The following is a 27,852-nucleotide window of genomic DNA, read 5'->3' on the forward strand; positions in this document are numbered from 1 at the left end:
TTAGTAAACACGACAAGAAGGTTAAGATCTATTGGTTTCATTATTGAAATAACACACAACAAAAACCCCTTTTTCAAAATGTGTTTCTTTTAATATGTCCCGAACACAACAAGAGGGTTTTAAGGACCTAATCAAATATATTTGTTTGGCACAAATCCAAAAAAAGACTCCATATCATCATATTTTTATATAGAATGTTGATAGAAAAATAACCTTGTGTTATCCCTCGCTGTGCTTCCCTCCTGCCTCCACAGTCTGATCGACTCTCTGAAGTTCTGGAGGACTCGCTTCTTGCTGCTGCCCGCAGGGGGAGCGAGGCGGGTGGCCGACGGGGAGGGGCACTGGGATGTGTACGGGGAGGGAGCGGGCGCTGGGATGGGAGGTAACGGGGAATGGGTCCTGCTGGACGGCTTCATCCGCTTCCTGGAGGGACTCAACCGCATCCGGAGGAGACACCGCTCCGACAGGATCATCAGAGTGAGGCTCTCTCTGCCATCATGTTCCATGAAACACATCCATGTTGTTTTCTAAAAGCTTTGGAGGCTACATTTGAACAGTTCAGGAGCCACTGTTCTTTAGTGTTGTCGTACTCTCACTCCATGTTAGATGTTTAGCTTGGTTAGGAAACAATTAGATGATTAAGCACCTATTTAAATATAATTTAATTAAAAAGAAAGACTAATCATTCACTTGTTCAACCTGTTTGTATGTGGCAGTACACGGAGCAGTTTGGACGGTTGGTCAGCCAAAACAACTAATTTAGGACATTTTAGTTTTTTGGCTCTTTTCTGACATGTTCCTACATCTGCAGACAGCCCTGGGACATGTTTGAAATGTGACCCTGCTGAAGTTTCCAACCGAACATAAACCATGCAAATTAAGTCTTCAAAAGATCTTTTGAAACATGGGCTTACAGTCAAAGAAAGTGCCTTGTTGTAAGACAATGATACCACTGACCAGCATCTTTATGCTCTGTTTGTCTCTCCAGCAGAAGGGCACCTCAATGAAAGGCCTGCAGGTCACCAGTCCTCTCCCGGCATACCCCCCTGAGCCAGTGGTGCCCCCACAGGGGAAGAAAGGCACATCAGCGTTATCAGCATTACTGGAGATGGAGCAGAACCAGAAGTGAGTGTCTCCTGTAGCGTGTTGTCTGTAGTGAGGATGAGAGGAAGCTTCAAAGCTTCACTTTGAGGGTTTCCAGCCAATGGGTTAGTAAAAGGCAGTTCTGACCAACAGTGTGATCCCTGATATACTGAATTATATTTGGGAATGAATTTAAACAATAAAAAATCTGATTTTCACGCAATCCATTTATAGTGTCTATATTCCAGTTAATGTGGGGGACTGATGTGCCTCTGGAGGCTGGTAAGAACTGCATTTTGTGGGATTTTTTTATATGTATTTCCCACAGCACACTGCACATGACAACATTATGAAGTTAAACAGATACAAACATCTTCAACAGAGGGGGAAAACATCATTATTGAGCGGTCTGAGTCCCTGAAGATGCCTCGTGGCACCGGGCCTGATGATAGAAGGAGTGTCAGTGGTGTAATCTGAACTGCTTGTTAGCCAGCTACAGCGAGCTTGGGATGTCATCTGTGATGGCGCTGACCTATAACGATATAAGCCTCGATACGTGCTTCAGAGAAAACTTTTGCATTTCATCTAACTGGCGCTTCTGTCCAAAGGGACTCACAAGAAGTGATGAAAAACAAACTCAAAGAAAGAACCCTGCAGGTACATTTCATTTCTGTCAGCCCAGCCACAGTAAGTGCTACTACAGAATACATTTTTATTATTTATATTCAGTTCAGCAAATTTGAAGTTCAAACAGATGGTCTTCTCTCTTTCTCTGTTGTCCTCTAAATGGGGTTCTCGTACCACCATTTTTGGGCCAGGATAGCAAACAGGCGTGTTTTTGTTGAGGTTTACCTGGGTCCCATTAGCAGTGAGTGAGCACCAAGCTGGCCGATGCAGATCGAAGTGCACTTCCGGGATTACTGGAGCCACGCTCTGAAGCCTCTGCACAGCACAAGTTGTTTGTCTTCGAGCTTTAGAATAACCTCATTCCCTCTGCTTCCTGTCAGGACTCTGGAGGAGCAGCAGCAGGCAAAGCCCTCCTCAGCCGTCAGTGACCCTGCAGGTGTCGCCGCAGCCCCCTCATATGTAGACAGCCCCCGCAAGGTGAGCATCTGCGCTGTGTGTGTAGATCAGAGCACTCTGTTTCAGCTCCTGCTGAGCCAGCTGCAGCTTCCTGGTTTAAAAGGTTTTCTTTGCTGGTGCTTTGGTGTGGGGCTTCTGCTCTGGTTTCCCTCATTCCATCTGCATTCCCCCCCCTCTGTTCTGTATTTGCTGGGTTTGATTCTGGGTTCTGTTCTTCCTGTGTGCTGACAGGACGCTGCTTTTATTTTGGATTTTATACGTAGCCCTCGCTCCTCCTACATCTATTACTCTCAGGTCAGTAATGAGCTCTATAGGCATCACTAGTGTGTGTGTGTGTGTGTGTGTGTGTGAGTGTGTGTTTCATTATGGTGCTGTAGCTCCTCTAACTCACTCTGCATTGTTGCATGAGCATCGTGTGCAGAAACACTGACTGATGTTTGTCTTTCAGTGTTATTTAGTGTGTGTACTGTAAACTCTCACACCGGGATCACATTTATTTCGTATAACTTTTCTGAGGACTCATCTGTTTGCATTCCCCCACAGTTGGGATATGCAGACGTAAATTATTTTCAGTCTGTTAGCAGGTGAAATAGGCATGGCGATACATTACTCCTTTTTCTCATTTTAATTGTAAGCACATTATAAAGCAAATAAAAAAGAATCGAATTTTGAAAATAAAACGGGGCCAGTCCTCACAAATTGTACAGATTTTCAGAGAAAAATAGGAATCAAAGGCATACACTGATATCATAAAGATTATCTAAATAAAGTTGAATCCCCACCGGGATCCAAATAGGCAGAAGAGTGTCTGATTTAATTAATATTTGCAGGTAGGTACAGTTATTAAAAATCTGTTCTGTGAAGTCAGCCTAAATCCAAGTCAGTGTTATCCAGTCCTAGGGAGTAGAACATGTGATCCTGGTGTTACTAACATGATGTGAATCACCAATGCACTCTCTCCTGTTTCCATGCGTGACCGCAGGATTGAGTTAGTGAAAGCTTTGTTCCCCCCACCCTTCCCTCTGTTATCTATCCATTCAGGTAGCTTTGTTTTCATTTCTGCAGCTTTTGAGATGTCTGTCTTTAAGGTTTAAGGTTTTTGCCTCTCTTATACAGTGGATATAAGTGATTTAGTTTGTGGTGATTACTATTCTTAAAAGTGACAATTTGCTGTCCTGGGGATGAACACGGGGCAGATTTCTCTGTTGGTTATCCCAAATGAACAGCACCTTCTGGAAAAGGTAAACATTTAGTTGTAATGCGTTAAGCAGCACAAGCAGCATCACTTCCCCTCCTCTGTGTAGCAGACCACTCATAGTCAGATACTGTATTTCAACCCTGGATAAGAACAAGTTGTAAAGGAGAGACGGTTCTGGTGATCCAGGGAAACCCTCAGAGCATACTGAATGCAACAGATCATTATGTGGAGTACTTTCACTGTGCAGTTATCTGCTGAAGCCAGCGAGGCTGCAGAAAAAGGAGTCCAGGCAGCAGGAGGAGCTGGAGGAGGAGCAGCAGGAGCAGCAGCAGCCCCTGCAGGAGAGGCTGCCGCAGGCATCACCGCAGACACCAGGTAACAGCTCTGTGCTGCAGGGGTCTGATTATTATAGCTGTGGTTTTGAGTGTTCCTAAGTATTTTTAAGAAAGGACAAAGCACATGAGTTAACATAAACACTAACAGTCCATCATACAGAAAACAGAAAAAGCACATGAGCACAATTAAACACACATACACTTAATGAGAGTCCATATTAAAGCACATATGCACAATTAAAAACACAGTTTTACAAACAGACACAAATGCATACACATAGGCAAAGATAGTTAGAAAAACTAAGACATACTCCTGTACTGCAAAACTACCTGTGTGACAGAGAACAGAGATTATGAGCATTACCATCAAATCAGATCTTAATACGTTTGGACTGAAGCTGAAGGTAAAATAAAGACAAAGTTTAATCCAAGATCAAATGTACGTTAGAGGATCTTATTGTCTTCAGTGATTGTAATGTTCTGATCAATGTCTGTTTCTGTGTTTCTTGTTTCATGTTTGTTTGAAAAATGTCAGACTTCACCTGATGAAAGCATATCTAGCAAAATGCTAATGAAAGGAATTTATTCTTTGGACATAGCATAGCTTAGTAGTGTATTCAATCGTTTGATTTATAAGATCACATATTTCAGTCAGATGTAACAGTAAGTACACTAAAAGTATAAAAACATCTAATTTCCTGTTGATATGTGGCTCATCAGTGAGATCTGTTTCAGCGGGCATTCTGCAGCCGGAGAAGTCTCCATCTCCTCTTCCTCAACTCTCATGGAGATCCTGGAGGCCATCAAACATCCCACGTAAGATCTGTCTTGTGTTTCAGGCTTTCCACTTGTTCTCATATGACACTTCCTCTCAAATATTTTTGCCTCTACTTATCTAAAACGTTAAAAAGTTAAAGTTATCTAAATCAGAATTCATGTTACTACTCTATCCAGTACCTACTAAATGCATTTCATATATATTCAAAAGTATTTTAGTAAAAAATAATATTAAATATAATCTTGTGTTTTTTAAATGTTCATATTTCATTGATATAATATGTTTGTTTTAAGTTATAGGAATGTTTTTTTGGAAAGGGGTTAAACATGTAAAATAAATTGGTATTTCATAGAATTTTTAATATGTTTGTTTTTGCTTTCTACTAAATGAAAGTCATTATTATATCAGGCCCTTTGGTTTGGTTTAAAGTTATCTCTGTTCTAAATGTGTGCTCTCTCTTACAGGACAGGGGTGCAGCTGCTGCCGGAGCAGAAAGGACTTCCACTCAACTGCTTCATCAGCGCGGAGGTCGTTCATTGGCTGGTCAACAACGTGGAGGGCGTGGCCACACAGGGGATGGCTGTGGACATCATGCAGGTAACAGTCCCCCCACTGCAGAAATGCCATGGTCCAGGAAAGAGTTGGTTAGCTCTGGATGTAAATCTATCTTGTGTGTAATGGAACTTTGTGTCACTATTCCTGCGTGTGCTCAGCTGTGCATGTTCCCGTGTGTTTGCTCTGTGTAGAAAATGCTGGACGAAGGCGTTGTGTCCCACGCTTCTGGAGATGCCATGCCCACCTTCGTCTACGGATTCTACTTCTACAGGATTGTAAGACAGAAGGATGGTGGGTGGATTTAAAATGCTCTACCTGCTTTCATCTACACATCATATCCTAGTGTCATGACACTGTCCTCTGCAGGCTCCGCCTCCCAGCCGCCCCCCACCCCCACTGGAGGCTGGTCGGCCGCTGCCCTGGAGGACTTTGCTCTGTTCCAGCGAAAGTGGTTCGAGGTGGCCTTCGTGCTGGAGGAGCGGCGGCCCTGCGACCTGCCCGCCTTCCTTCTGCCCTGGCTGCCCAGCCGGCCCGCCTCCTACGCAAGTAGGCACAGCTCCTTCAGCCGCAGCTTTGGAGGACGCAGCCAGGCCGCCGCACTACTAGGTACACCCAGAACAACCCCCACCCCCACACCCACACCGCAGAGCAGCTCAATCTGCTCCTGCATCCGGTCTGAGGCAGATCAGCTCACATCAGAGAGCTGGGTCCAGTGTTCACGGCACACAGCGCAGAGGGGATACTTGGTCAGGGGGTCATAACACAAACAGGAAGTCTGTTCCTTATATCAGAACAGACACACCTCCACACTTGAAGGAGGTTACAGCGCTCCTTCAAGTGAACCCTCAAGCCTGCGTACATCCATCCTCACCCCCTGCTGCCCTCTGTTTGTGGTTAGGTAGTCCAAAGGCTACCAATCAGAATCTGAAACCCTCCCTGAGTCCCACAGAGGGTACGCTTACATTGTTACAGCAAAAGAGAAGAGGCAAAATATTGGAGGCATGTATAAAATATTAGAGATGAGACAATTTACAAAAGTAGCCATCCAGGTGGAAAACAATAAATACACTAACCGTATGTAGAAACAGTGTGATAGCAGCCAGATAACAGTTATTGCAACTTTGAATTCTCCCGCGAGGCTTCATGTGTCTCTCTCGCTGCAGCAGACACAAAGCTTAGACTCAATACAATGTAGGGAACTACAAGTTAGAGCAAACAACAAACCTTTCTTTAACATTAGTTCTGCCTGTTATTTCAATTAAAGGATCAGAGGAAATAAAGGGGCAGACAAATAAGCTGCGATAGTAAAAAAACGAAAAAAAGGGTTAAATGACAGAATTCCCAAATTAAAACCACTTACAGTTCATGTCCATAACCATGACCATAACAACTTCCTTATTAAATTATTTGTACAACTAGTTATGTCTGGTTAGAGTGGACCAGACATACTTTTATTTTTCCCAAAAAGTAACTCTAATATAATCTGATGTAATGTCCGTGCAAGGGTCCGGGTCATCTTTTGGAAATGCACTGTCTATGCTGCCCTGGCTGCTTTACAATTCCTTCCCTCAGGTTGTGAACAAGAAGCACGCTGCCTGAGTCCATCAAAGTTATTACAAATTACAAATGGTAAAGTCCACACACAATAATGGAGGAAAGAAAAAGAATATAGTCAGTGTTTCTATTTAAATCTTCTAAATAAACACATATCAGTTCTCAGAACAAAAACAATGTTATAAACCAAAAACAATGAGCAGTACATTTACATAACCACCACTCTCCACTCCATCTTTAGCTATGGTAAATTCATAATTTTCCTGCCATGAGCACAGAACTGCTTCCATGTAACGTCTCCCAACATCAGCATCATCTTCATATGTGTGTGTGACACTGGACTCCTCTCTCAGACAGTGCTGCAGATCTGCCGGTGTGTTCTCAGTAGTGCATGACGATTGCCTGTAGCTGTAGTTTGATCCGTCATGAAGTGGCTACATCACAATGATTCTACCCTCCAATCAGAGAATGCTGTGGTCCAGTAGTGCAGTGGTGTGCAGAGTCCTCGCCTGTCGCTCCGCAGCAGAACGCTCCGTTCACAGCAACGCGGCACGCTGTGGCAGAGCTCCAGCTTCAGCTCCGCTCTTTCCATTTTTCTATCAGAGCTTGATTCTCAGTCTGCATGCAGCACATTCACAGCTTTAAAGCAACAACTCTGCAACATAAATGCTTTCTACGTTTGTTATCCAACACCTTGGACTGGTTTCCTGGAGTAGTCCTAATATGATGCTCAAATCATTCATTGGAGCAGGGCTGACAAACTCATTTTAATTCAGGGGCCAGAGAGAGAGAGAGAGAGAGATGGAGGGACGAATAGGTGGGTGGGTGGATAGATAGATGGATGGATGGATAGATGGATAGATTGCTGTAAGATTGAAGTTAATATCTTCTCTGTGATTTGGTCCTCTGTATGTTTGACACTCCCCCATTAGACACCGGCTGCTCTCAGAGCTCATGATGGTTCTAGCGGCTCTTTGTGGCACCAGGAAGCCTCTCCTACATCTGCAGATATTAATGCTGGTTAACTTTATCTAACCTGCGCTCTCCTCCTTCTCCTGCCTGCACATCATGCCGTCCTTCTCTCCCCCTTCGGTTTCCTTTCCCTCCTATCTCTCCCCCTCCATCCCTCTGTTCCTCCCCCAGCTGCCACGGTCCCGGAGCAGAAGACGGTCACCCTGGATGTGGACGTGAACAACCGCAGCGACCGCACAGAGTGGTGCAGCTGTTATTACCATGGAAACTTCTCCCTCAACGCTGCCTTCGAGATCAAGCTGCACTGGATGGCTGTCACTGCCGCTGTGCTCTTTGAGATGGTAACACCTTCCTGAGTTTTACAGATGCAGAATGTCAAACTGGCCCAGCATTCTTAAAAAGGTGGACCAGAGGGTGTGACCCAGTTATATCGAGTGGTGCAGTGATGAAGTATCTTTGTAGGCCAACCCAGAAATTATCATAGTCCTTCAAATTACAGCAACATGATTTCTTCTATTGGATTCCGAAATGAATTAGCTTTTTTGGCAAAGACACGTGTCGTCCAGCAGGATCATCTCCACATATTAACACCAATTTTATGATTTTTGAAGCATAAATGCAATTTTCAGAGGTCAAACGCTATAAAACGAAACAAATCTACTTCACAATAGCATGGCTGCCTATCACCACCGCTAAGCTAAAGGTGGGTAGTGTTTGCTGTGAGGACATTTAATCATCTTATTACAGTAGGTCAATTGTTAGCAACCACTGCTTTAAAGACACACACACTGACATATTTTATATCGTAGGACAAAAGGTGAAAATCTCTCCTTATTTCAGGCTAACAACCAAAAACAAATGAAAAAAAACGTAGACTTTTAAGGCCAGGGAACCTAAAGTGGTAACATACTAACTCATGTTCAGGTTGTAGGACTTATTCCTGCACCACTCTATTCTCTTCCTGGTATTACAGCTCAGCCTACAGTACACTAACCACTATAGAACTTTAGGACAAAATCTGCACAGGTTTCCGTGGAAACAAACACATTTTTCCCTCACACCTGACACCTGTAAACACATGTGGCATGTTGAACCAGCCCTGGGTTTTATACGACTCTATAACTGAGCAACTAAACATGTTCAGACACACCCACACAGGGAAACACAGAGGCTCTTAAACAAAGGAACAACAGTACTCATAGTTGGTGTGGTAACTCACAAGAAGAGAAGGATGTTAAACCCTGCAAAAGTGCAAGAAGGCTCTGCAAAAACTACTTTCACAGTGTCTTCACTTGGTTTTGTTGATACTATCTATTAAATATTTATCTGAAACAGAATGCATAAAGAAGCTTCCGTCTATATTGGCTTAACCTGCCTCCTGTTAGGGAACTTTAAAAATGAAGGGCCAGATTACAGAGAGCTCAGATTTGAACTAATTTCTCCTCCGTCAGGTTCAGGGCTGGCACAGGAAGGCGGCGTCCTGCGGCTTCCTGCTGGTCCCCGTGCTGGAGGTCCCTTTCGCTCTCACCTCCTACCTGTACGGGGACCCTCTGAGGGCCCAGCTCTTCATCCCTCTGAACATCCACTGCCTGCTGAAGAACCCCAGCGACAACCTGTTCGAAGGTCAGACTGACCAGTGTGTGCTCGTGTGTGTGAGATGCGTTCAGGAGCTCAATCACCAACGTCTGCTTTCATTCATCACGCAGGCTTTGAACCGGAGACGTACTGGGAGAGGATGCAGCTCTTCCAGGAGGCCATACTGTACAGGTGGGTGCTTACTGTCTTAATGTGTTCCGGTGTATTATTCCCCATGCTCATAGAGCGCCATTGGGTGTAAAGTAACTAAGTACATTTACTCAGGTACTGTATTTAAGGGGAAATTAAGGTATTTGTTCTTACCCACTAACATGTAGAGGTAAATGGTGTACTTTTACTCCACTACATGTATTTAATCCCTTTAGTGACTTTACAGATCTGGATTAATGATGGTAAATATAATCAGCCCTTAAATCAGACTTTAGTTCACCTGCAGTAAATCCAGCAGCTACCCTGCAGTATACAAAGCCATTCAAACTAGCTGCACCTTTACCAGCTCTGAGAACACTTTAATGATCAATCATTATAAAACATATCAGAGATATTATTCTGAAATGGACCAATCAAACAATGACTACTTTTACTGTCGCTACTTTAAGTACATTTAGATGAGAGTACTTTCTACTTTCACTGGAGGAACATTTAGAATGCAGGACTTGCAATGAATGGTTTTGTACTTTTACTCAAATCTGAAAACTTCCAAAAACCAAATATATTCTCTGTGTTTCTGAGCGACAGGTTGTGCTTTCTCTCACAGATTCGGCTTCGTGCACGACAAGTTCTCAGCTTCTGCCTTTAACTTCCCCTCTGAGAACAAGCCCCAGTACATCCACGTCACAGGTTAGTCTGACACACACGCACACGCACACGCACGCACACACACACACAAACATCACTTTATGTTGCTCTGGGTAAAGTTGGGGTTTATTTGAATGGCTTTATACTGGTTGACTTAACCGATAATAATAGATGATAATGTGTTAGTTGATTTATATTTTGTATTAATAATCTAAATCTGCTCAGTAAATCATTCTGTAAAATCAATGTAGAGAAGTTAAAAAAGTACAACATTTGCCTACAAAATACAGTAAAGTACAAAGTAGCATAATGTGAAAATACTCAAGTAAAGTACTGCCAGAGGTGGAAGAAGTCTTCGGATTATTTACTTAAGAGTAAAAGTACTGCAGTGTAAAAATACTCAGCTTCAAGCAGTCTATGGTTACTGGTGAAAGTCCTGCATTCAAAATATGTACTTAAAAAACAATGAGTGGTGCACTTGGATGTTGCACTGGGTAAAAGTGTGGTTTAGTTCAATTACTTTATAAACAACTGGGTAGCTGAACCTATAAAAATGTAATGTAGTTTTTATCAAATTATATTATGTAGTAACCTAAATCTCTAACTAAATCTGTAAAATAAATGTAGTTGACTAAACAGTATAAATGAGTACAATTTGAAAATAATTCAAACAATTGAAAAGGTAGGGCCTTCATTGGAGATTTAGAGTTGAAAGGAGGGGGATAGAGGGTGTGACATTGCCTGAAATGTTCGACTTTTAGGGATTTGACCCAGGTTACTAGGCAGTAGACAGCTCAAGTACTTAATTAAGCTCAGTACTTAAGTAAATGTACTTAGTTACATTCCAGCTCTGGGATTGACCCTGCTTCCTGTCTGCCAGGCACCGTGTTCCTGCAGCTGCCGTATTCCCGGAGGAAGTTCTCCAGCGGGCAGCAGCGGCGGCGCAGGAACTCTAACACCTCCAACAGCCAGGGCCCGTACGGCAGCGAGGAGCGGGTGGGGTACTACTGGGCCTACAACACCATGCTGACCAAGGCCTGGAGGACGGGGGTGCTGGGGGACGAGAGGCTGGCTGACCGGTTGCTCAGAGATTTCACTGACTTCTGCGCCAACAAGGACAACCGGCTGCTGCACCTGTGGGACGACTGCCAGGAGAAGATGAACACCAGCGCGCCTTAACAGAGAGTGTTCGTCAAAGAACTCTTTATTCTCATTTATGCTGCAAAATGAAAGACTGACCCACTGCCTCCAGAGGGATGGAAAAAACTTCAGATCTTTTACCAAAGTAAAGGTATTAATGTCACGGTGTAGAAATGATCTTCTACAATTCCTGCGTACATTTTTATACTTAAAAAAGTAGAAAAACCATCAGTACGTTTGAAGTACCAAAACAAAAAGTAACATAATATATTTATGTAATCCCTGGACTGGATAATAAGTGATCCATTCATGTGTTCACCCTTTTAATTTTGCAACTGTAAAGGCACGAGCTAACTTTAATGAATTTTTATGTTGCTAACTCCATGATAATTTATTAGTTGATTTATATTTAGTATTACTAAATAGGGTCCTGCAAACTAACTAATGTTGTCCAATGAATGTACAGGAGTAAAAAGTACATTATTTGCTTCTAAAATTATGTGTGTGCTTCCCATTACTGCCTGCTCCAATAAGATCCACCTCTGGTCTGGAGGTTTACAGTATTAAAGGCTCCATTCTGTTGAAGATTAAAATATAATGTTGATGCCTTAAGAGCTGAGTGTATGCTCCAATGATGTGTTTTGTTAATTATTTGTTTATTTACAAAAATAAATAAGACAATGTTTAATAAAAAGCCACTTCCTGTTATTTTCCACCAGCAATCAGTGTTCGACGGGACATCTCAGACCGGAGAAGTAGATATTCTCCAGACACTTTATGATGTTCAGGTGTATATCAGGATGTAGAGTCTCTACTTTAAAGAGTCCTCTCCTGCTGATGTTCAAGTGTATAGCAGTATGTAGTGTCTCTACTTTAAAGAGTCCTCTCCTGCTGGTGTTCAGGTGTATATCAGGATGTAGCGTCTCTACTTTAAAGAGTCCTCTCCTGCTGATGTTCAGGTGTATATCAGTATGTAGTGTCTCTACTTTAAAGAGTCCTCTCCTGCTGGTGTTCAGGTGTATATCAGTATGTAGTGTCTCTACTTTAAAGAGTCCTCTCCTGCTGATGTTCAGGTGTATATCAGTATGTAGCGTCTCTACTTTAAAGAGTCCTCTCCTGCCGATGTTCAGGTGTATATCAGTATGTAGCGTCTCTACTTTAAACAGTCCTCTCCTGCCGATGTTCAGGTGTATATCAGTATGTAGCGTCTGTACTTTAAAGAGTCCTCTCCTGCCGATTTTCCGGTGTATATCAGTATGTAGCGTCTCTACTTTAAAGAGTCCTCTCCTGCCGATGTTCAGGTGTATATCAGTATGTAGCGTCTCTACTTTAAAGAGTCCTCTCCTGCCGATGTTCAGGTGTATATCAGTATGTAGAGTCTCTACTTTAAAGAGTCCTCTCCTGCTAATGTTCAAGTGTATATCAGTATGTAGTGTCTCTTCTTTAAAGAGTCCTCTCCTGCTGATGTTCAGGTGTATATCAGTATGTAGTGTCTCTACTTTAAAGAGTCCTCTCCTGCTGATGTTCAGGTGTATATCAGTATGTAGCGTCTCTACTTTAAAGAGTCCTCTCCTGCTGATGTTCAGGTGTATATCAGTATGTAGCGTCTGTACTTTAAAGAGTCCTCTCCTGCTGATGTTCAGGTGTATATCAGTATGTAGCGTCTCTACTTTAAAGAGTCCTCTCCTGCTGATGTTCAGGTGTATGTCAGTATGTAGAGTCTCTACTTTAAAGAGTCCTCTCCTGCTGATGTTCAGGTGTATGTCAGTATGTAGTGTCTCTACTTTAAAGAGTCCTCTCCTGCTGATTTTCAGGTGTATATCAGTATGTAGCGTCTCTACTTTAAAGAGTCCTCTCCTGCTGATGTTCAGGTGTATATCAGTATGTAGCGTCTCTACTTTAAAGAGTCCTCTCCTGCTGATGTTCAGGTGTATATCAGTATGTAGCGTCTGTACTTTAAAGAGTCCTCTCCTGCTGATGTTCAGATGTATATCAGTATGTAGCGTCTCTACTTTAAAGAGTCCTCTCCTGCTGATGTTCAGATGTATATCAGTATGTAGCGTCTCTACTTTAAAGAGTCCTCTCCTGCTGATGTTCAGGTGTATATCAGTATGTAGCGTCTCTACTTTAAAGAGTCCTGTCCTGCTGATGTTCAGGTGTATATCAGTATGTAGTGTCTCTACTTTAAAGAGTCCTCTCCTGCTGATGTTCAGGTGTATATCAGTATGAAGTGTCTCTCCTGGGACATGTCTCCATGCTTTAACGTTCAAACAGCTCTTTATTGTTCTCATACTGCCTGTGCTACAGCACCTCTTTTCACCCTCTGTCTGAAACCAGAGCCCAGTCTGCTCTGATTGGTTAGCTGGACGGCTCTGTTGTGATTGGTCAACTGCTTACAGGTAGTGTAATAAATTCCATTATTTCCTCACTTCAGCTTCTCTCCTCCTGCTGGTACCATGTGTTTATGTGCTTCACTTTTCCTTAAGGCAAAGTAAAGGACTGAAGTCAAACACAGATACACGTATAAATGTTTAATAAATGTCTCTTTATTAAACAACACAGAATCATAAAGTCCCTGTTCTGATCCTTTCCAGTAGGAATCCCTTAGAGTGGCACATTATGTAAACTCACATTAAGTATCAGTGGATCCCTTTCAAATAAATTCAAATTTAATACAATTCTGCTTTTCAAGATCATCAGATTATAAAAATATCCCTTATTTATATTTTCCTTTTAGGTTGTGATTATATAGCGGTAAAACAATGTACAAAGAAATTATTAAAATAGAAAAATGATCTTATAATAATGAGTTGGTCCATGAAAGAATTCCAACCAACACTTTATTCATCGTATGTGAGTTCATCTGAGTGAGACGTCTCTGAGGATTCTCAGGTGGCTTCTCTTCATCACGAGTCTGCTGACAGTCTGTGAACGTAGTGCTCTGTCAGTGTGTCCGTCTTTAGTGTGCTGTACCTTTAATGAAGCGTTAGCACCTAGAATCTCAGGAATGAAGTTGAAAATGAAGTCACATCAAAAGAAATGAACTCGCCAGCATTACAAAGTACTGCGTTAAAATGATCCCTGCTGGATTTGGGTCCCTTTAGCGTCCTCTTCTTCAGCTCTGATGTCCTTTAAGAGAAGCAGCAGTTCCCTTTTTCAAAGTATCACCATCATGTCAGGCTTCCCTCTCAGACTCAGTGTTGCCCAATTCAACATTAGAACTAAAGAATAGTTTCTCATTATTCTCCAACATCATGGCTGTCTGTGGCAGTAACATCCATAAGCAAGTCAATCCAGCAACACAAGCGTAAAGCCTGTTCCTCCTCACAGCTCTGTAGTGAAGCACTTTGCATTTGGTCACAACCCCACGGTTAAAAAGGAGTAAACAGTCTCATGTGTTAGTTAGCTTCTGTAAAAATAAACTTAGGTTTTTACTATTATATATGTGAGAAAAGAAACTTGCAAAATACTAAAGCAGTGAAACAGCAGCTCCCTGCTGAGGAGTGAATCTTATTTATGCAGGTCACTATAATCAGGGACCTTTATTACTTTTAATAAATGTATTTCTTTGACTTTGTTGTGCCACCCTGTGCTGTGTGCTGATTATACAAACCTGGAACTTTGATTTAACTTATATTAAAACACCGTGTTTGTTTATAAATGTGGATTGAGTGAGAAGTTGAACTCAAGAGGTAGTGCTATTGTTGAATGCAAATTAGCACACAGAAAAATAAAAGTGTAAAGAACAAGGAGATGTGATGCCTGTTGAATTAGTCTGCACCACACACCAACAAGAGGAACCTGTTTAAAATAGTTTGGGGAATCTGATGGAAAACAGGATGCAGGTTTTAAGGAGCTATAACTGTCAGTTCAGCATAAAATAAAAAGTATTTTGGTTTCTGTGGCCACCTCTGAATTCATCAGAAAGTGCTAAAAGTCCCCCGCGGTTCCTGAAAACTACAGATCAATATTAAAAAGAAAGTAAAGTGAAGCTCTTCCTGCTGTCTGGTTTTCCTGTCGTCTCACAGGGTGTCCATTGTCTGTAAGAGGTGGGGTGGGGGGGCTCCTAGTTTATAATGGTTGCATCCTCTGGCAGACCACCTACACACACACACACACACACACACACACACACACACACACACACACACACACACACACACACACACACACACACACACACACACACACACACACACACACACACACACACACACACACACACACACACACACACACACACACACACACACACACACACACACACACACACACACGGAGTAGTTAGAGGCATAGCCTTAGTACACATTAAAACAGTGCAGTAGAGGGACTCACGGGGTCGGATCCTGATTGGCCAGATGAGGATGGTGCAGAGCGCCAGAGCGGCGACGACGGCCACGCCCCCTGTCACTATTACCATAATGTTATGATAGAACCACACACAAGCCGGGCAGCACAACACCGTACTGACACACACACACACACACACACACACACACACACACACACACACACACACACACACACAGAGAGAGATAGAGAGATTGGTCTGGAGTCAGAGCTGACTGGAATCGGACCGGCTGTTCCTTAATTTATCATCATATTTTAAAACTGGTTATTTCGGTTTATCAATTTCTTTGCAACACAGTTTTGATTTAATCATAGAATGCTCGACATCTCAGTAGTGCCGTACAGTGGTAGAGTTTTATAGTTTACATGTTAAGATGTGTGACTTAGACTGAAGACTCACTTCACTAACATTGTAAATGGCATTGCTGCACTTTAAGTAGTCTGCAGTGATTTCATATTACACCTCCATACATCTGGGGGAGTTGTGGGGACTAATAAAAAAAAAAGAAATGCAAATCAAAATCACATTTCCCATAATGCAACTCAATAGCATCTTGTTAGACTGTAAATGCCTGTATCTCTGAAACTGTTTCCATAGCATGTTTTTTGTTATGTGTTGTCTTGAGTACTGCTGATGACATCACCATGACATCATCATCAGTATTTAAATCTGTTTCATTCACACTAAATATCTGTACAGATATCAGATGTTTGTCCCCACAATTTAACACTCACCGTCAGAGAATGATCCCCTTCTCTACTAGTGTGTGTGTGTGTGTGTGTGTGTGTGTGTGTGTGTACACTTACTGGCAGGGATGCAGAGTCTGAATGATCATCACAGCGATTCCATTGGCCACCTTATCAGTGAAGCTCATGGCTCCGTACACAAACGCTCCACTTTGCTGCAGAGAGGAAGATACAGAGAGTGGATCATGTAGGGACACACAACACACACCCCCCCTCTCATTCATACACACACAGGGTTTGGAGGGTTACTTTAAAATGTAATATTTTACAATAACTAGTTACATGTCAAAAAATGCAATCAGTAACCTGGTCTAACTATCACAATATAAAAGTAATCTGATTACTTTCCGTTAGATGAACTCAATATCAAATGCAATGCAAATAAACCCCAGAGAAAATAAATAACAGTTTAAGATGAATTAATTAGAACCAAACAGGAATCCACCTACTGCATAAAAAAAATACATATAATATAAAATAATCTTCCTATAATATATCCATCTTTATTTCAGAATGTATTGCAACACTGTAATCCTGATAGTAATCTGTTATTGTTTAAATGTGACTATTACTATTTTTGTTACCCTTCTTTTTTTGTATCCTGATGATGTAATCCTGTAATCCATTACTCCCCAAGCCCCCCCCCCCCCCCCCACACACACACGCACGCACACACACACTTTACCGTCTGCCCTCCTATGAGCTCGGCGGTCATGGACAGCGATATGACCAGGATGGTGGCGGACCCCGCCCCCAGCAGCACGGCAGCCCCGTACACCTGCTGACCCATCTGGCCCTCCAGCAGCACCCAGTAGGAGAAAGCCATGATCAGCAGCAGGCCCAGGAAGTAGGTGGGCTGGATCAATCAGGAGAGAGAGACACACAGGTGAGCTGCTGGCTCAAACCAAGGCTGCAGATCAGATCAGCTTTTGTTAACGCATCACTCAGAGGACCTGAAGAGGAAACACTGACCCCACAAAGAACCTGTTCGTCCGCTCTGAGGCTCTGGCATTTATTAAAGCTCTGAACGCAGCGCAATCATCTGAGTGACAGCTGGACAAGATAACGATGGGATCCAAGGCTCGATTATATTACTATATGTTGACACTGAAGTAGAGGGCGTGAAATTGATAGCCTTTAAAGTGTGCTGCATTGTGGTTCATCTCACATTTAACTCTGAAATATGTTCCAGTAGAGCACACAGCTGATAACATGGTGACTGTACTTTAAAGGCCAGTGTGTAGAATAGGGTTGATCAGAGTATAAATTGTTTTAAATCTGTTTAGATCTACATTCACCTGCTCAGAGTTCATTATTTGTGTTGTTTCTATTCATACAACATGTTCCTCCTCCTCCTTTTTTTATTCTAAATATCCCTGTGTATATTCTCATGTGTGTTTCTCTATTATTCTGTTGCTGCTATAAAACCTGAATTTCCCTGCAGAGATCAATAAAGCTCGATCTGATCTTAAATATTATTATCTTTTGCAATTATTTGGGTCATTGGAGGACATTTAGACATTAAAACTATTTTTAAATGAATCCTTTATTTTCTATTTATCTAGTTATGTATTTTTAAAAACAGGTAGTAAAGCATCACAACAACTGATTTAGCCAGCTCAGACATCAATGGGACACTTTCTATTAGATGTTTTATTTGTTGCTTTTCAACAGCTCTCAATGGTGGGCTAGACCTTTGAAATCAATAGAAATCAACAAAAAAAGACGTTGTTTAAACATGTAGATTATGCTAATGATTATAACAGGGTATATGCAGGAATCCTGAAGTCAAATTTAATACCTTCCTGACCTTTTTTAAGACCCGTTCCATACATTTTAAGACCTCATTGCCACTTCGAGTTCTAACCTGTTACATTGGCGGCACACTTTACCTCACATTTAGTATAGGCTATACAGTATTGATTGTAAGATAGCACAACTAAACAGTTTGTGATAACTCCTTATCATTATTCAGATAGAACAAATAATGTGATGCTCGGCTCTACCATGTCCCAAAGATTGTGACTCAAGATACCTGGCCCGCACATAGCCATCATCCCAATAACGAACATGGACGTCCATCTGTTTTTTCTTGTGGGCTTGATTAAGGCTCTTGTCAAACATCAGCACGAACGGCCCAGCCTTGTTGATGTTATTAACAAGCTGTTCTTTAAAGTAAGGGGACTATGTACCCTGTTTTGTCTATTCCGCAGGCAGACTTCTTGGATATTTCCGAATCTGGGAACATAGCTTGGAAAAGATCGGAAATCCCTTCATTGGAGTTGATGGATTGGTGTTTTATCAGTGTTGAGCAGGGACGTGCACAGACATTTGGAGGGGCTATTGCTCTAAACTGGAAACCCCCCCCCCCCCCCCCCCCCCCGAAGAAAAACATAAGACATTGTGAAAATTCTAACTTGTTTTCAATGTATAAGGCTCAAATAAAAACACAACACTTTCATTGTAAGTGACACAGTTGACTTTTATGTCCAACTGCTAAATGTGTTATTCAGTCTGAATTCAGTTCAGAAGGGATTTTTAAAATGAAAACCAGGGACATTTGAAGTTTTGGGTCCATATCTCATTAAAATATCTAATGTTAGTAACTATTAAAGGAAAAATGGGGACAATTCTGTCTTAATGTAGTTTGACCATTGTAACTGCTGAGCAGACATACTGATTAAAAAGGGCTTCTAACTAATTACCTTAAATAAACTCACTAATTAATGAAATGATCAGCCAAAAAGGGCAAACGGGCCATTGCCTGTACCTGTGCACGTCCCTGGTGTTGAGGCACCACAGAATCTCTGCCCGCAGCGTTGGAGTGGCGCCCAGCACCACTGGGAGGTTAGAAGCGGTGGCTGTAGTAGCTTCAGCGATGGTGGTTAGGGGCGGTGATGTTGCGCAGAAGTGCGCGATTGAGACCTGCTGTCTGCGTCCCACAGCGGCTTTGTGGCTAGCACTTAGCACAGCTTTTATCCCCATCGAGGCTACACTGATCACCTTCCATCGAGGGGTTCAGCCATGCTTCAAACTCCTTCTCTTCCAACTATTTGATCGCAAACTTACATTTCCCCGTGACTGTCAACCGGCGTAAACGGACCTTTGCGCGCTATCAAGCAGCAGTCAGTCAGTGAGCACGCGATGTCCTGTTCAGGTGACGTCAAATCCAACGGGATGCCATAAATAAACTACACAATATCTCACCACACAACTACGCAATGATTAAATTCAGGCAAACTTTAGAATACAACCTCTTTGGACAATTTCTACACTTATTCAAAACAAGCTACAACATTAATACCTTGGAAAATGCCGTTTAATACTTTTTAAGACCCCGCGGACCCCCTGTATAAACATTACATTTGACTAAAGAAAATACATTGTACTACAGGAAATGCAACACTGTTATTAATTACTATTGATTGATTGAATTAAAGTAACAGGGTTGCAAATCAATGTAGCTTTTACATTAGGAATTCATGCTAGCTGCAGAATGTAATGCTCCTTTCAAGGCAAGGACAAACTTAGTTATTTACATAAAGAAAGATAACTTTGAATTGAATGTGTCTTATTTTGATAATATGAGTAACAGGCTAGAGTGGGTTAGAGTGCCACAGTTGTTTTAGACTGAAAGAATACGATAAATATGAAAAGTGACAGAGAGGACTGAGCTTTGGTCTACCCATGGCAGTAGCACATGGCTTGATGAAGTTATTTCCTGTGTCATGTGACTGCAGTCTTTTCACTTCCTGTGCCATGGTTAACAGGGTTGGGCGCATGTTAGGGACACGCCTTCAGTTTAAAATGACTGTTATTTAAAATGGTTTATGATTTAACAAACTGCTTTGACCATTACGAAATACATACATTAACACAAAAATAGCAAAAAAGTTAAAAGCCTATTTTAAATGTTCTATTAGACATGCAACTTGGTCACCAAGAACGAAGGACAAGAGAAAAAAAGCCATTTTAGAGCTATTTGATATTTCTACAACTTTACAATGTGTCTAGGGACAAGTTTATTTAACACAACAAGTGCATGTTTTAGCATTTTGGGCATGGACTATTTATAATTTAACAGGTGGGACAGAAAATGTCCTTCAATTCTGGAATGACCCATTTACAGTCATTCTGTTGAAGGTGAAGGTGAAGCCTGAAGACTGAATTTCTATTTTGATTTCATGGTGGGGAAAAAAGTCAAAAGGCATGGAAGCCCCTGAAAGTGTGGTGCCAGTCTTACTTACACTTTTCCCGATGAGTTTGCTGACAGGCTTCATGATGAAGGAGGACAGGAAGCCGCTCAGGTACATCACTAACGGAATGGTAGCGATGAACTTCTGTTGGAGGGAGAACACAGAGGAGCAAACACTGAGGAGAGGCGTCAATATAAACTGAGAGTGTATTAATAGAAAGGAAGGTTCCCGTACCTTGGGCAGCCCCAGAGTGTTGATGAGATACATGGAGATGTATGTCTGAGACAGATTGACTATCAACCTGGTAGACATGTAGAGTAAGGCCACCTGCAGAGTGACAGGAGCACAGGCTGTGAGACAGGTTAAATAAAGCTACAGATGGACTCTGTATAAAACACTGCTCCTTCCTTCCTGTTTGCGGTCCTAGCTACAAAGGACTTGGTTAGTGAAGCTATATTGATCTGTTGGGCTGACAGATAGGATGCCCGCAGGATTCTGGCTCTGAGTAAGTTCATTCATGGTTGAACGTAATGTGATGAGCTAGAAACAGCTGTCTGTCAGCCCAAACACAGAACAGCTGCTCCAGATGTTCCCACCTGGTAAAAAGATGGCTGCTGCAGCCAGCACTTCCACTGCAGCAACGACGAAGAGGTCCCGGGGCTGGGGAGCAGGGGTCTTCGCTCCCCCTCCTCTTCCTCCTCTTCCTCCTCCAGCCTGTTCCTCCCCTCCTCTCCCCCCGCCTCCCCTGCTGCTCCAGAGCTCTTCTCTTTGATCCCCAGGTGGAACAAGAGGGAGAAGAGCGCCCCGATACCCAGCACTATCAGCGCCAGGTTCTGAAATCACACACAGGACAGGAAGTCAACATCTGTGTGTTTCACTTCCTCTGAGTAAATACACTAACGCTCTGTTGCAGAACAGAGGAACTAAAAGGAGTGTAACTATACTGTCAGTATAATTAGAGGTCGTCCTCACCCTGAAGACAGGGATATCTACGGGTCCCAGCTCATCACTCCGAGGGTCTCCATCCTCCCCCGCTTGCACGTGGAACAGCAGGTACGCCACTGCATACACTGTGATGTTGGCTATCACTGTGAACGCATACCTACACACACACACACACACACACACACACACACACACACACACACACACACACACACACACACACACACACACACACACACACACACACACACACACACACACACACACACACACACACACACAAAACAAACAAAAGTTGGGGAAAATATACAAAAAAATACTCAGATCTAGTACTTGAGTAAAGTAGAAGTACTCAGATCTTGTACTTGAGTAAAAGTAGAAGTACTCAGATCTTGTACTTGAGTAAAAGTAGAAGTACTCAGATCTTGTACTTGAGTAAAAGTAGAAGTACTCAGATCTTGTACTTGAGTAAAGTAGAAGTACTCAGATCTTGTACTTGAGTAAAAGTAGAAGTACTCAGATCTTGTTCTTGAGTAAAAGTAGAAGTACTCAGATCTTGTACTTGAGTAAAAGTAGAAGTACTCAGATATTGTACTTGAGTAAAGTAGAAGTACTCAGATCTTGTACTTGAGTAAAAGTAGAAGTACTCAGATCTTGTTCTTGAGTAAAAGTAGAAGTACTCAGATCTTGTACTTGAGTAAAAGTAGAAGTACTCAGATCTTGTACTTGAGTAAAGTAGAAGTACCAGAGAGTAGGAATACTCTGTCACAGTAAAAGTATTCTAAATGTTCCTCCAGTGAAAGTAGAAAGTACTCTCATCTAAATGTACTTAAAGTAGCGACAGTAAAAGTAGTCATTGTTTGATTGGTCCATTTCAGAATAATATCTCTGATATGTTTTATAATGATTGATCATTAAAGTGTTCTCAGAGCTGGTAAAGGTGCAGCTAGTTTGAATGGCTTTGTATACTGCAGGGTAGCTGCTGGATTTACTGCAGGTGAACTAAAGTCTGATTTAAGGGTTGATCATATTTCACAGCATTAATCCAGATCTGTAACTAAAGGGATTAAATAAATGTAGTGGAGTAAAAGTACACCATTTACCTCTGAACTGTAGTGGGGTAGAAGTAGCAACAAATGGAAATACTCAATACCTCAAAATTGTACTTAAGTACAGCACTTGAGTAAATGTACTTAGTTACTTTACACGTCTGTATGTTTGACACCCCTAGTATGAAGTGTGTGTGTGTGTGTATGTGTGTGTGTGTGTGTGTGTGTGTGTGTGTGTGTGTGTGTATGTGTGTATGTGTGTATGTGTGTATGTGTGTGTGTGTGTGTGTGTGTGTGTGTGTGTGTGTACGTACCAACCTGTATGCAGTGAGCTCCACTTGAGCGTGCTCGCAGGTGACCAGCTCTGGGATGAGGGACAGGTGAGAGATCTGGGTGGCGGCCCAGCCGAACTGAAACACGATGATGAAGGGGATGAAGAAGGTCAGGCTGGCCCACTGGGGGGTCAGGGGGCCACAGCCTAGACACTGGTTGAAGATGAAAGCAAAGGACACCAACACACTCAGAGTACCTGACACACAGACAGGAGCAGAGAGAGGGCACAAAGTAAGGACTTCACTAAGGTGTTCGTAAGAAGCAGGGACCGGAGACCTGCATACAAAATCATACTTAAGTAAAAGCATTAAAAAAAGCACCAAAATGAAAATGATGCATAACAACCCATTTCATAATCATAAATATGAAATGGCTGGATTATTATTATTGATGCATTCATCACAGCAGGTAAAGGTGTAGCTCATTTTAAGGACTTCATATACTGCAGCTGGATATCTTAACCTATAATAACATGTCAAAGTTTATGCATTTGTTTATGTATATTTCATATAAGCTTATAATCTGAATCTGTAAAGTAAGTCATTCTGATAAATAAATGAGTAAAAAGTGCAATGTTCGCTTCTCAAAAGGTAGTGGAGTCCAAGTATAAAGAAGTATAAAATGGAAATACTCAAGTACCTCAGAATCATACTTAAGTAAATGTACTTTAATACATCACACCACTGGTAAAAATACACATGTCCATTTCTTATTCTCTCAAGTGAACCAGGAGCAGATGACCTCAGCAGTGATTCATGAAGTCTCAAGAGCAAAAGTCACATGTCTTTAGTAGGTTTGTATAGGTTTTTCCATATGTGTGTCAGCAGGATTCTTGTCATGTCACTCCCCTGTAGGACAAATCACCTCGTGTGTCCCTTCTGACAGCTGTCTTACAGAATCTTGCAAAACATCATCTGACCTTAGCCGATCACTAAAATATCTGCTCAGTGTGCAGTTGCAGAGCAGAGTCCACCCAGGAGATCATCAGAGTTACACAAAGATTCTTTATGGAGCATGTTCATGACAGGAGACTTTACAACACTATGTACAACTCACTGTGTACTTCTACTTCAAAGTTTCACGTAAACATGACGGCAGAGAATACAAAGAATAAAAAAATAATTATAATAATAATTATGGACTTACATTTTAGTTCAGTGTGAGAGACAGTGGTTAAATGTAGTAAAGTACATTTACTCGAGGTGCTCATACTCAACCTGAGTATTTTCATTTCATACTTCTTTAAACTTTAACGCCACAGCTTTAGTTACAGATTCAGATTATATTCTAATACAAAACAATAATTAAATAAAAATGAGCACTTTACATATAATTATAGGATTGGATATCACAGTTTATTAAATAATGACCAATGGGTCCACCTGTACCAGCTGTGTAGTTTTTTATAATGACGATATCATAGTCATTTATTATATGTCATTCTGAAATGGACCATTACACAAAATCAGTACTTTTACTTTTTGCACTTTAGGTATATTTTAATGTTTTTTTCATTAAAGATTTTAAATTCAAAACTTGTAACAGAGTATTTATAAAATGTGACACTGCTACTTTTTGTTGAGTCAAATATTCTTCCACCACTGGTAAAAGCTGCACGTGGATCACAACCTCGCAGAATTTACACTTCACTGTTGGAGGGTAAATCCTTTGTGAATGTGTTGAGAGGCTGTGAGTGAAGCCATAGCATGTTCTTTCATGTCTTCCACACTGTTTTTATTGAGTTTTCAGAGAAGGGAATAAATAGCAATGGTATACATGTGTAAATCATTTGAATTCCTAATAAAAACAGAATGAAGAAATGATGTGCAATACAACTGACGGGAAAAATAAAGAAAAGGGTGGGGTAGAAGGTGGGGGAGAGATGCTGGGGATTACCAATCTGAAGTTATAGATATCAGATCAATGTATAAAACAGGGTTTGAGGGAAAGGCATAGACAGTAGAGCTTTTGTTCATTTGTGTTGACTCACCGACTAAATGCCATGTCTTCCTCTTGCCATAGTTCCCACAGCCAGGGGTTCGGTCAGACTCGTAGCCAATGAGAGGCGTGCAGATGCCATCAGCTATCTGTCCAACCAGCAGCAGCACACCTGCACCACAGGGAGATTTAATACACAATATAAACGGGTTTATATTCTCACACACACACACACACACACACACACACACACACACACACACACACACACACACACACACACACACACACACACACACACACACACACACACACACACACACACACACACACACACACACACACACACACACACACACACACACACACACATTACCTGCATTTGTGTTCTGGAAGCCCAGCACTGAGTGGTAGAACACCAGCAGGTATGTGAACCACATGGAAGCACACAGGTCGTTCAGAACGTGTCCTACCGCATAGCTGAGCTTCCTGAGGGGGGGCAGAGACCTCTGGGTGTCCGACATTATGGATCCAGATAAAACCCTCAAAACAGGAGTCACGCACCTTCATCAACTACACTGACGATAGAATAAGCCCGGCACACTGGCGGGGTGAGACGGACCTCAACAACTCTGAACAAACGTCACACGGATTTTCGCTTCCCCTTTTTCGCATGTTACTCTTCTGAAAATATACTCATCATGTTGGTTTCCGTTCAGCAAGACACATTTTGCTCTGACAAAATGATAGTGCCTTCCATTCTTTCGGTTTCAATTTCCCTGTGATCTGGTGACATTGGAGAGCTACGCCAGGAGGAGCACCTCAGGAGAACGGCAAAGAGCTACTTCTGCTGGGACGAAAAGGGGTTCCATCGCCGCATTGTTCCCCGTGTTATGACATGTCAACACCGAGCTAAATATGACTTGACTTCATGCGAGAAGTATATCAGCCTTCTGTCAGGGCTAACCCATTAAAGGTAACCACAATTTACTCCAGTGACTGTTCTTCATACAGCAGCGGCGGGTAATGTTAACTCCACCCCGGTACGGAAAATACCGAGCCACTGCACGGGTAACCTTTAGTTAGCCGGCCACACACGTTTAGCACATCTGGCAATTGAAAGACAAACCGATGTAAACAACAAGGCTGATCGGTAATGATGATGTCAGCACAAAAAGTAGGGATGGACCAATAGGAAAATCTCCTGCTCCTCTCAGCCAATAGGGAAATCATCGTGGGCTCACCGCGTCACGTGAACCAAAGATCGTATATATTACAGTGTTAGAGCCATCTCCAACTCACTTTTGCAGTTGCGTGGTAAACTACACATCTCAGAATTTAGAATTAAAATGAATTATTGGATACATTGGAGTTGCACTATTTGTGTTTTTTTTTTAATACCAACAGAGCAGAATTCAGTCTAAATTGAGTTACATGAAGGTATGGTTTCACATAATTGTCAAAGCACACCCACAGTTCCAGCTCCATGCATTGTATTGCTAACGGTTATAATGAGTAATCTTAGCAGGAAGTTTCATTTATTTTGAGCCTACCTCATAAAGTCACAGCTGGAATTATGCTGACATGCAGCATGTAGGAAAGTTGAGTCTGGATTTACAATACTGAATTATATAGATATTTGAGAGGGTGCCACATTTGACAACATTCTTATCCCAGTGTTTCAGTCACAGCATATCCAAGGCAATCAGGCGTCAAATGAAAATGACTTTTCTAGATTAGTCTTCTATCTCCTACCGATCTGAATTCTAATCATGCTTGCTTATCACTCCTCTGACTCATAGTTCACTTTTATATCCAGGAATCCAGGCATAAGTTGGCTTAAAGGAAAACAAAATTCACAGAACGAAACACTTCACTTCTGCTTTACCCTTTTTTGGATGATTAATTTTGCAATGTTTTTCAAAGAATTACCCGCTAATGTCAAAGAGGTCAAGAGCAGAGTGAGCCTTACACAATTTAAAACCACACCTCCTCTTGAAGGAATTTGGAACGTAATAGTGCACATTATATTTATATGTTTACATTTTAAGCCACCAAAAAACGATGTTAGCTCTTTTTTTTACTGATCATGTCAGCAGAGCATCATCTCCCCTTTTAAATTCTCCCTATTTTATTTTGTTTACAATGACTGTTACAGTTTCACAATCACAGCTAATAGCAAATGTTTGCTTAGTCCTTTTCTGAAAGTATCAGACATCTATGGCGACTGATAAATTGAGGTTTCATTACTTATTTGGTTAAAACAAACTTTTTTTCTCATTCTCTGAGCCTAAAAACATGGAATTTTTCATGGCTGTGGACAGTATGCTCTCATTTATGGAATGAGACGAACACAATACTCCCTGTAAAACCCTTTGACTGTATGTCAACAAACAAATGTGATCCCTGGCTTGCGATTTGTTCTGGAAATGAATGCAAATGAGCACAAATACCTTATTCGGATATTTAAATGTATCATCTCAGAAAACTATCACTAGAAAAGAAAACACCGCTGTAATGTCACAGATGTGCTGGGGTAGACTCATAGGAATATCTGTCAGTTGCATTGTCTCCCCTCAAAAAAGTGAAGTGGTTTAATGTTACCTAAGCTTCTGCCTGCACTAACTGACTGTGGTGCTGACACTTTCCACAGATACAGTGGGGCAAAAAAGTATTTAGTCAGCCACCAATTGTGCAAGTTCTCCCATTTAAAAGATGAGAGAGCCTGTAATTTTCATCATAGGTATACCTCAACTATGAGAGACAGAATGAGAAAAAAAAATCCAGAAATCACATTGTAGGATTTTTAATGAATTTATTTTCAAATTATTGTGGAAAATAAGTATTTGGTCAATAACAAAAGTTCATCTCAATACTTTGTTATATACCCTTTGTTGGCAATGACAGAGGTCAAACGTTTTCTCTAAGTCTTCACAAGGTTTTCACACACTGTTGCTGGTATTTTGGCCCATTCCTCCATGCAGATCTCCTCTAAAGCAGTGATGTTTTAGGGCTGTCGCTGGGCAACAGACTTTCAACTCCCTCCAAAGATTTTCTATGGGGTTGAGATCTGGAGACTGGCTAGGCCACTCCAGGACCTTGAAATGCTTCTTACGAAGCCACTCCTTCGTTGCCCTGGCGGTGTGTTTGGGATCATTGTCATGCTGAAAGACCCAGCCACGCTTCATCTTCAGTGCCCTTG

At 41.8% G+C, this 27,852-nt stretch overlaps 2 protein-coding genes across 10 annotated transcripts in view; one reads left to right on the forward strand and one right to left on the reverse strand.

Moving 5' to 3' along the window:
* Positions 1-11,800, forward strand: part of depdc5 (DEP domain containing 5, GATOR1 subcomplex subunit) — a 36,592-nt gene extending 24,792 nt beyond the window's left edge. For 3 of the 9 annotated variants that reach the window (XM_063885744.1, XM_063885747.1, XM_063885748.1), the window contains 14 exons: positions 255-477; positions 989-1,125; positions 2,091-2,187; positions 2,398-2,460; positions 3,612-3,739; positions 4,435-4,515; positions 4,942-5,074; positions 5,224-5,323; positions 5,399-5,638; positions 7,730-7,899; positions 9,010-9,181; positions 9,265-9,325; positions 9,912-9,994; positions 10,833-11,800. In XM_063885744.1, coding sequence (XP_063741814.1) covers positions 255-477; positions 989-1,125; positions 2,091-2,187; positions 2,398-2,460; positions 3,612-3,739; positions 4,435-4,515; positions 4,942-5,074; positions 5,224-5,323; positions 5,399-5,638; positions 7,730-7,899; positions 9,010-9,181; positions 9,265-9,325; positions 9,912-9,994; positions 10,833-11,131 — 1,987 coding nt within the window. In that variant the 3' untranslated portion in view covers positions 11,132-11,800. Of the gene's footprint in view, positions 1-254; positions 478-988; positions 1,126-2,090; positions 2,188-2,397; positions 2,461-3,611; positions 3,740-4,434; positions 4,516-4,941; positions 5,075-5,223; positions 5,324-5,398; positions 5,639-7,729; positions 7,900-9,009; positions 9,182-9,264; positions 9,326-9,911; positions 9,995-10,832 lie in introns of those variants that run through there. The other 6 variants (XM_063885746.1, XM_063885751.1, XM_063885749.1 and 3 more) reach the window with 5 other exon arrangements.
* Positions 11,801-13,618: 1,818 nt separating this feature from the next.
* Positions 13,619-25,814, reverse strand: LOC134866304 (major facilitator superfamily domain-containing protein 12-like). Its single transcript, XM_063886399.1, has 11 exons — positions 25,027-25,814; positions 24,703-24,822; positions 22,698-22,908; positions 21,358-21,487; positions 20,982-21,218; positions 20,620-20,712; positions 20,437-20,529; positions 16,875-17,045; positions 16,250-16,344; positions 15,428-15,558; positions 13,619-15,193 (listed from the first exon to the last, which is right to left on the reverse strand). The coding sequence occupies exons 1-11, from the start codon at positions 25,172-25,174 to the stop codon at positions 15,159-15,161; spliced, it is 1,464 nt and encodes a 487-aa protein (XP_063742469.1). The 5' UTR covers positions 25,175-25,814; the 3' UTR covers positions 13,619-15,158.
* Between the last annotated feature and the right edge of the window lie 2,038 nt (positions 25,815-27,852).

Source organism: Eleginops maclovinus, chromosome 6 (assembly GCF_036324505.1).
Source record: "Eleginops maclovinus isolate JMC-PN-2008 ecotype Puerto Natales chromosome 6, JC_Emac_rtc_rv5, whole genome shotgun sequence".
NCBI classification, from domain to species: domain Eukaryota; kingdom Metazoa; phylum Chordata; class Actinopteri; order Perciformes; family Eleginopidae; genus Eleginops; species Eleginops maclovinus.

Bases quoted from the DNA above. Each gene is read 5' to 3' on its own strand.
- LOC134866304 (XM_063886399.1), bottom strand. From the start codon at position 25,174: ATGTCGGACACCCAGAGGTCTCTGCCCCCCCTCAGGAAGCTCAGCTAT. The intron at 20,713-20,981 runs GTGGGAACATCT...GTCACTCTGCAG, and splicing joins AGCAGCCATCTTTTTACCAG to GTGGCCTTACTCTACATGTC. The intron at 15,194-15,427 runs GTGAGTCCCTCT...GTGTGTGTGTAG, and splicing joins GCCAATCAGGATCCGACCCC to GTGGTCTGCCAGAGGATGCA.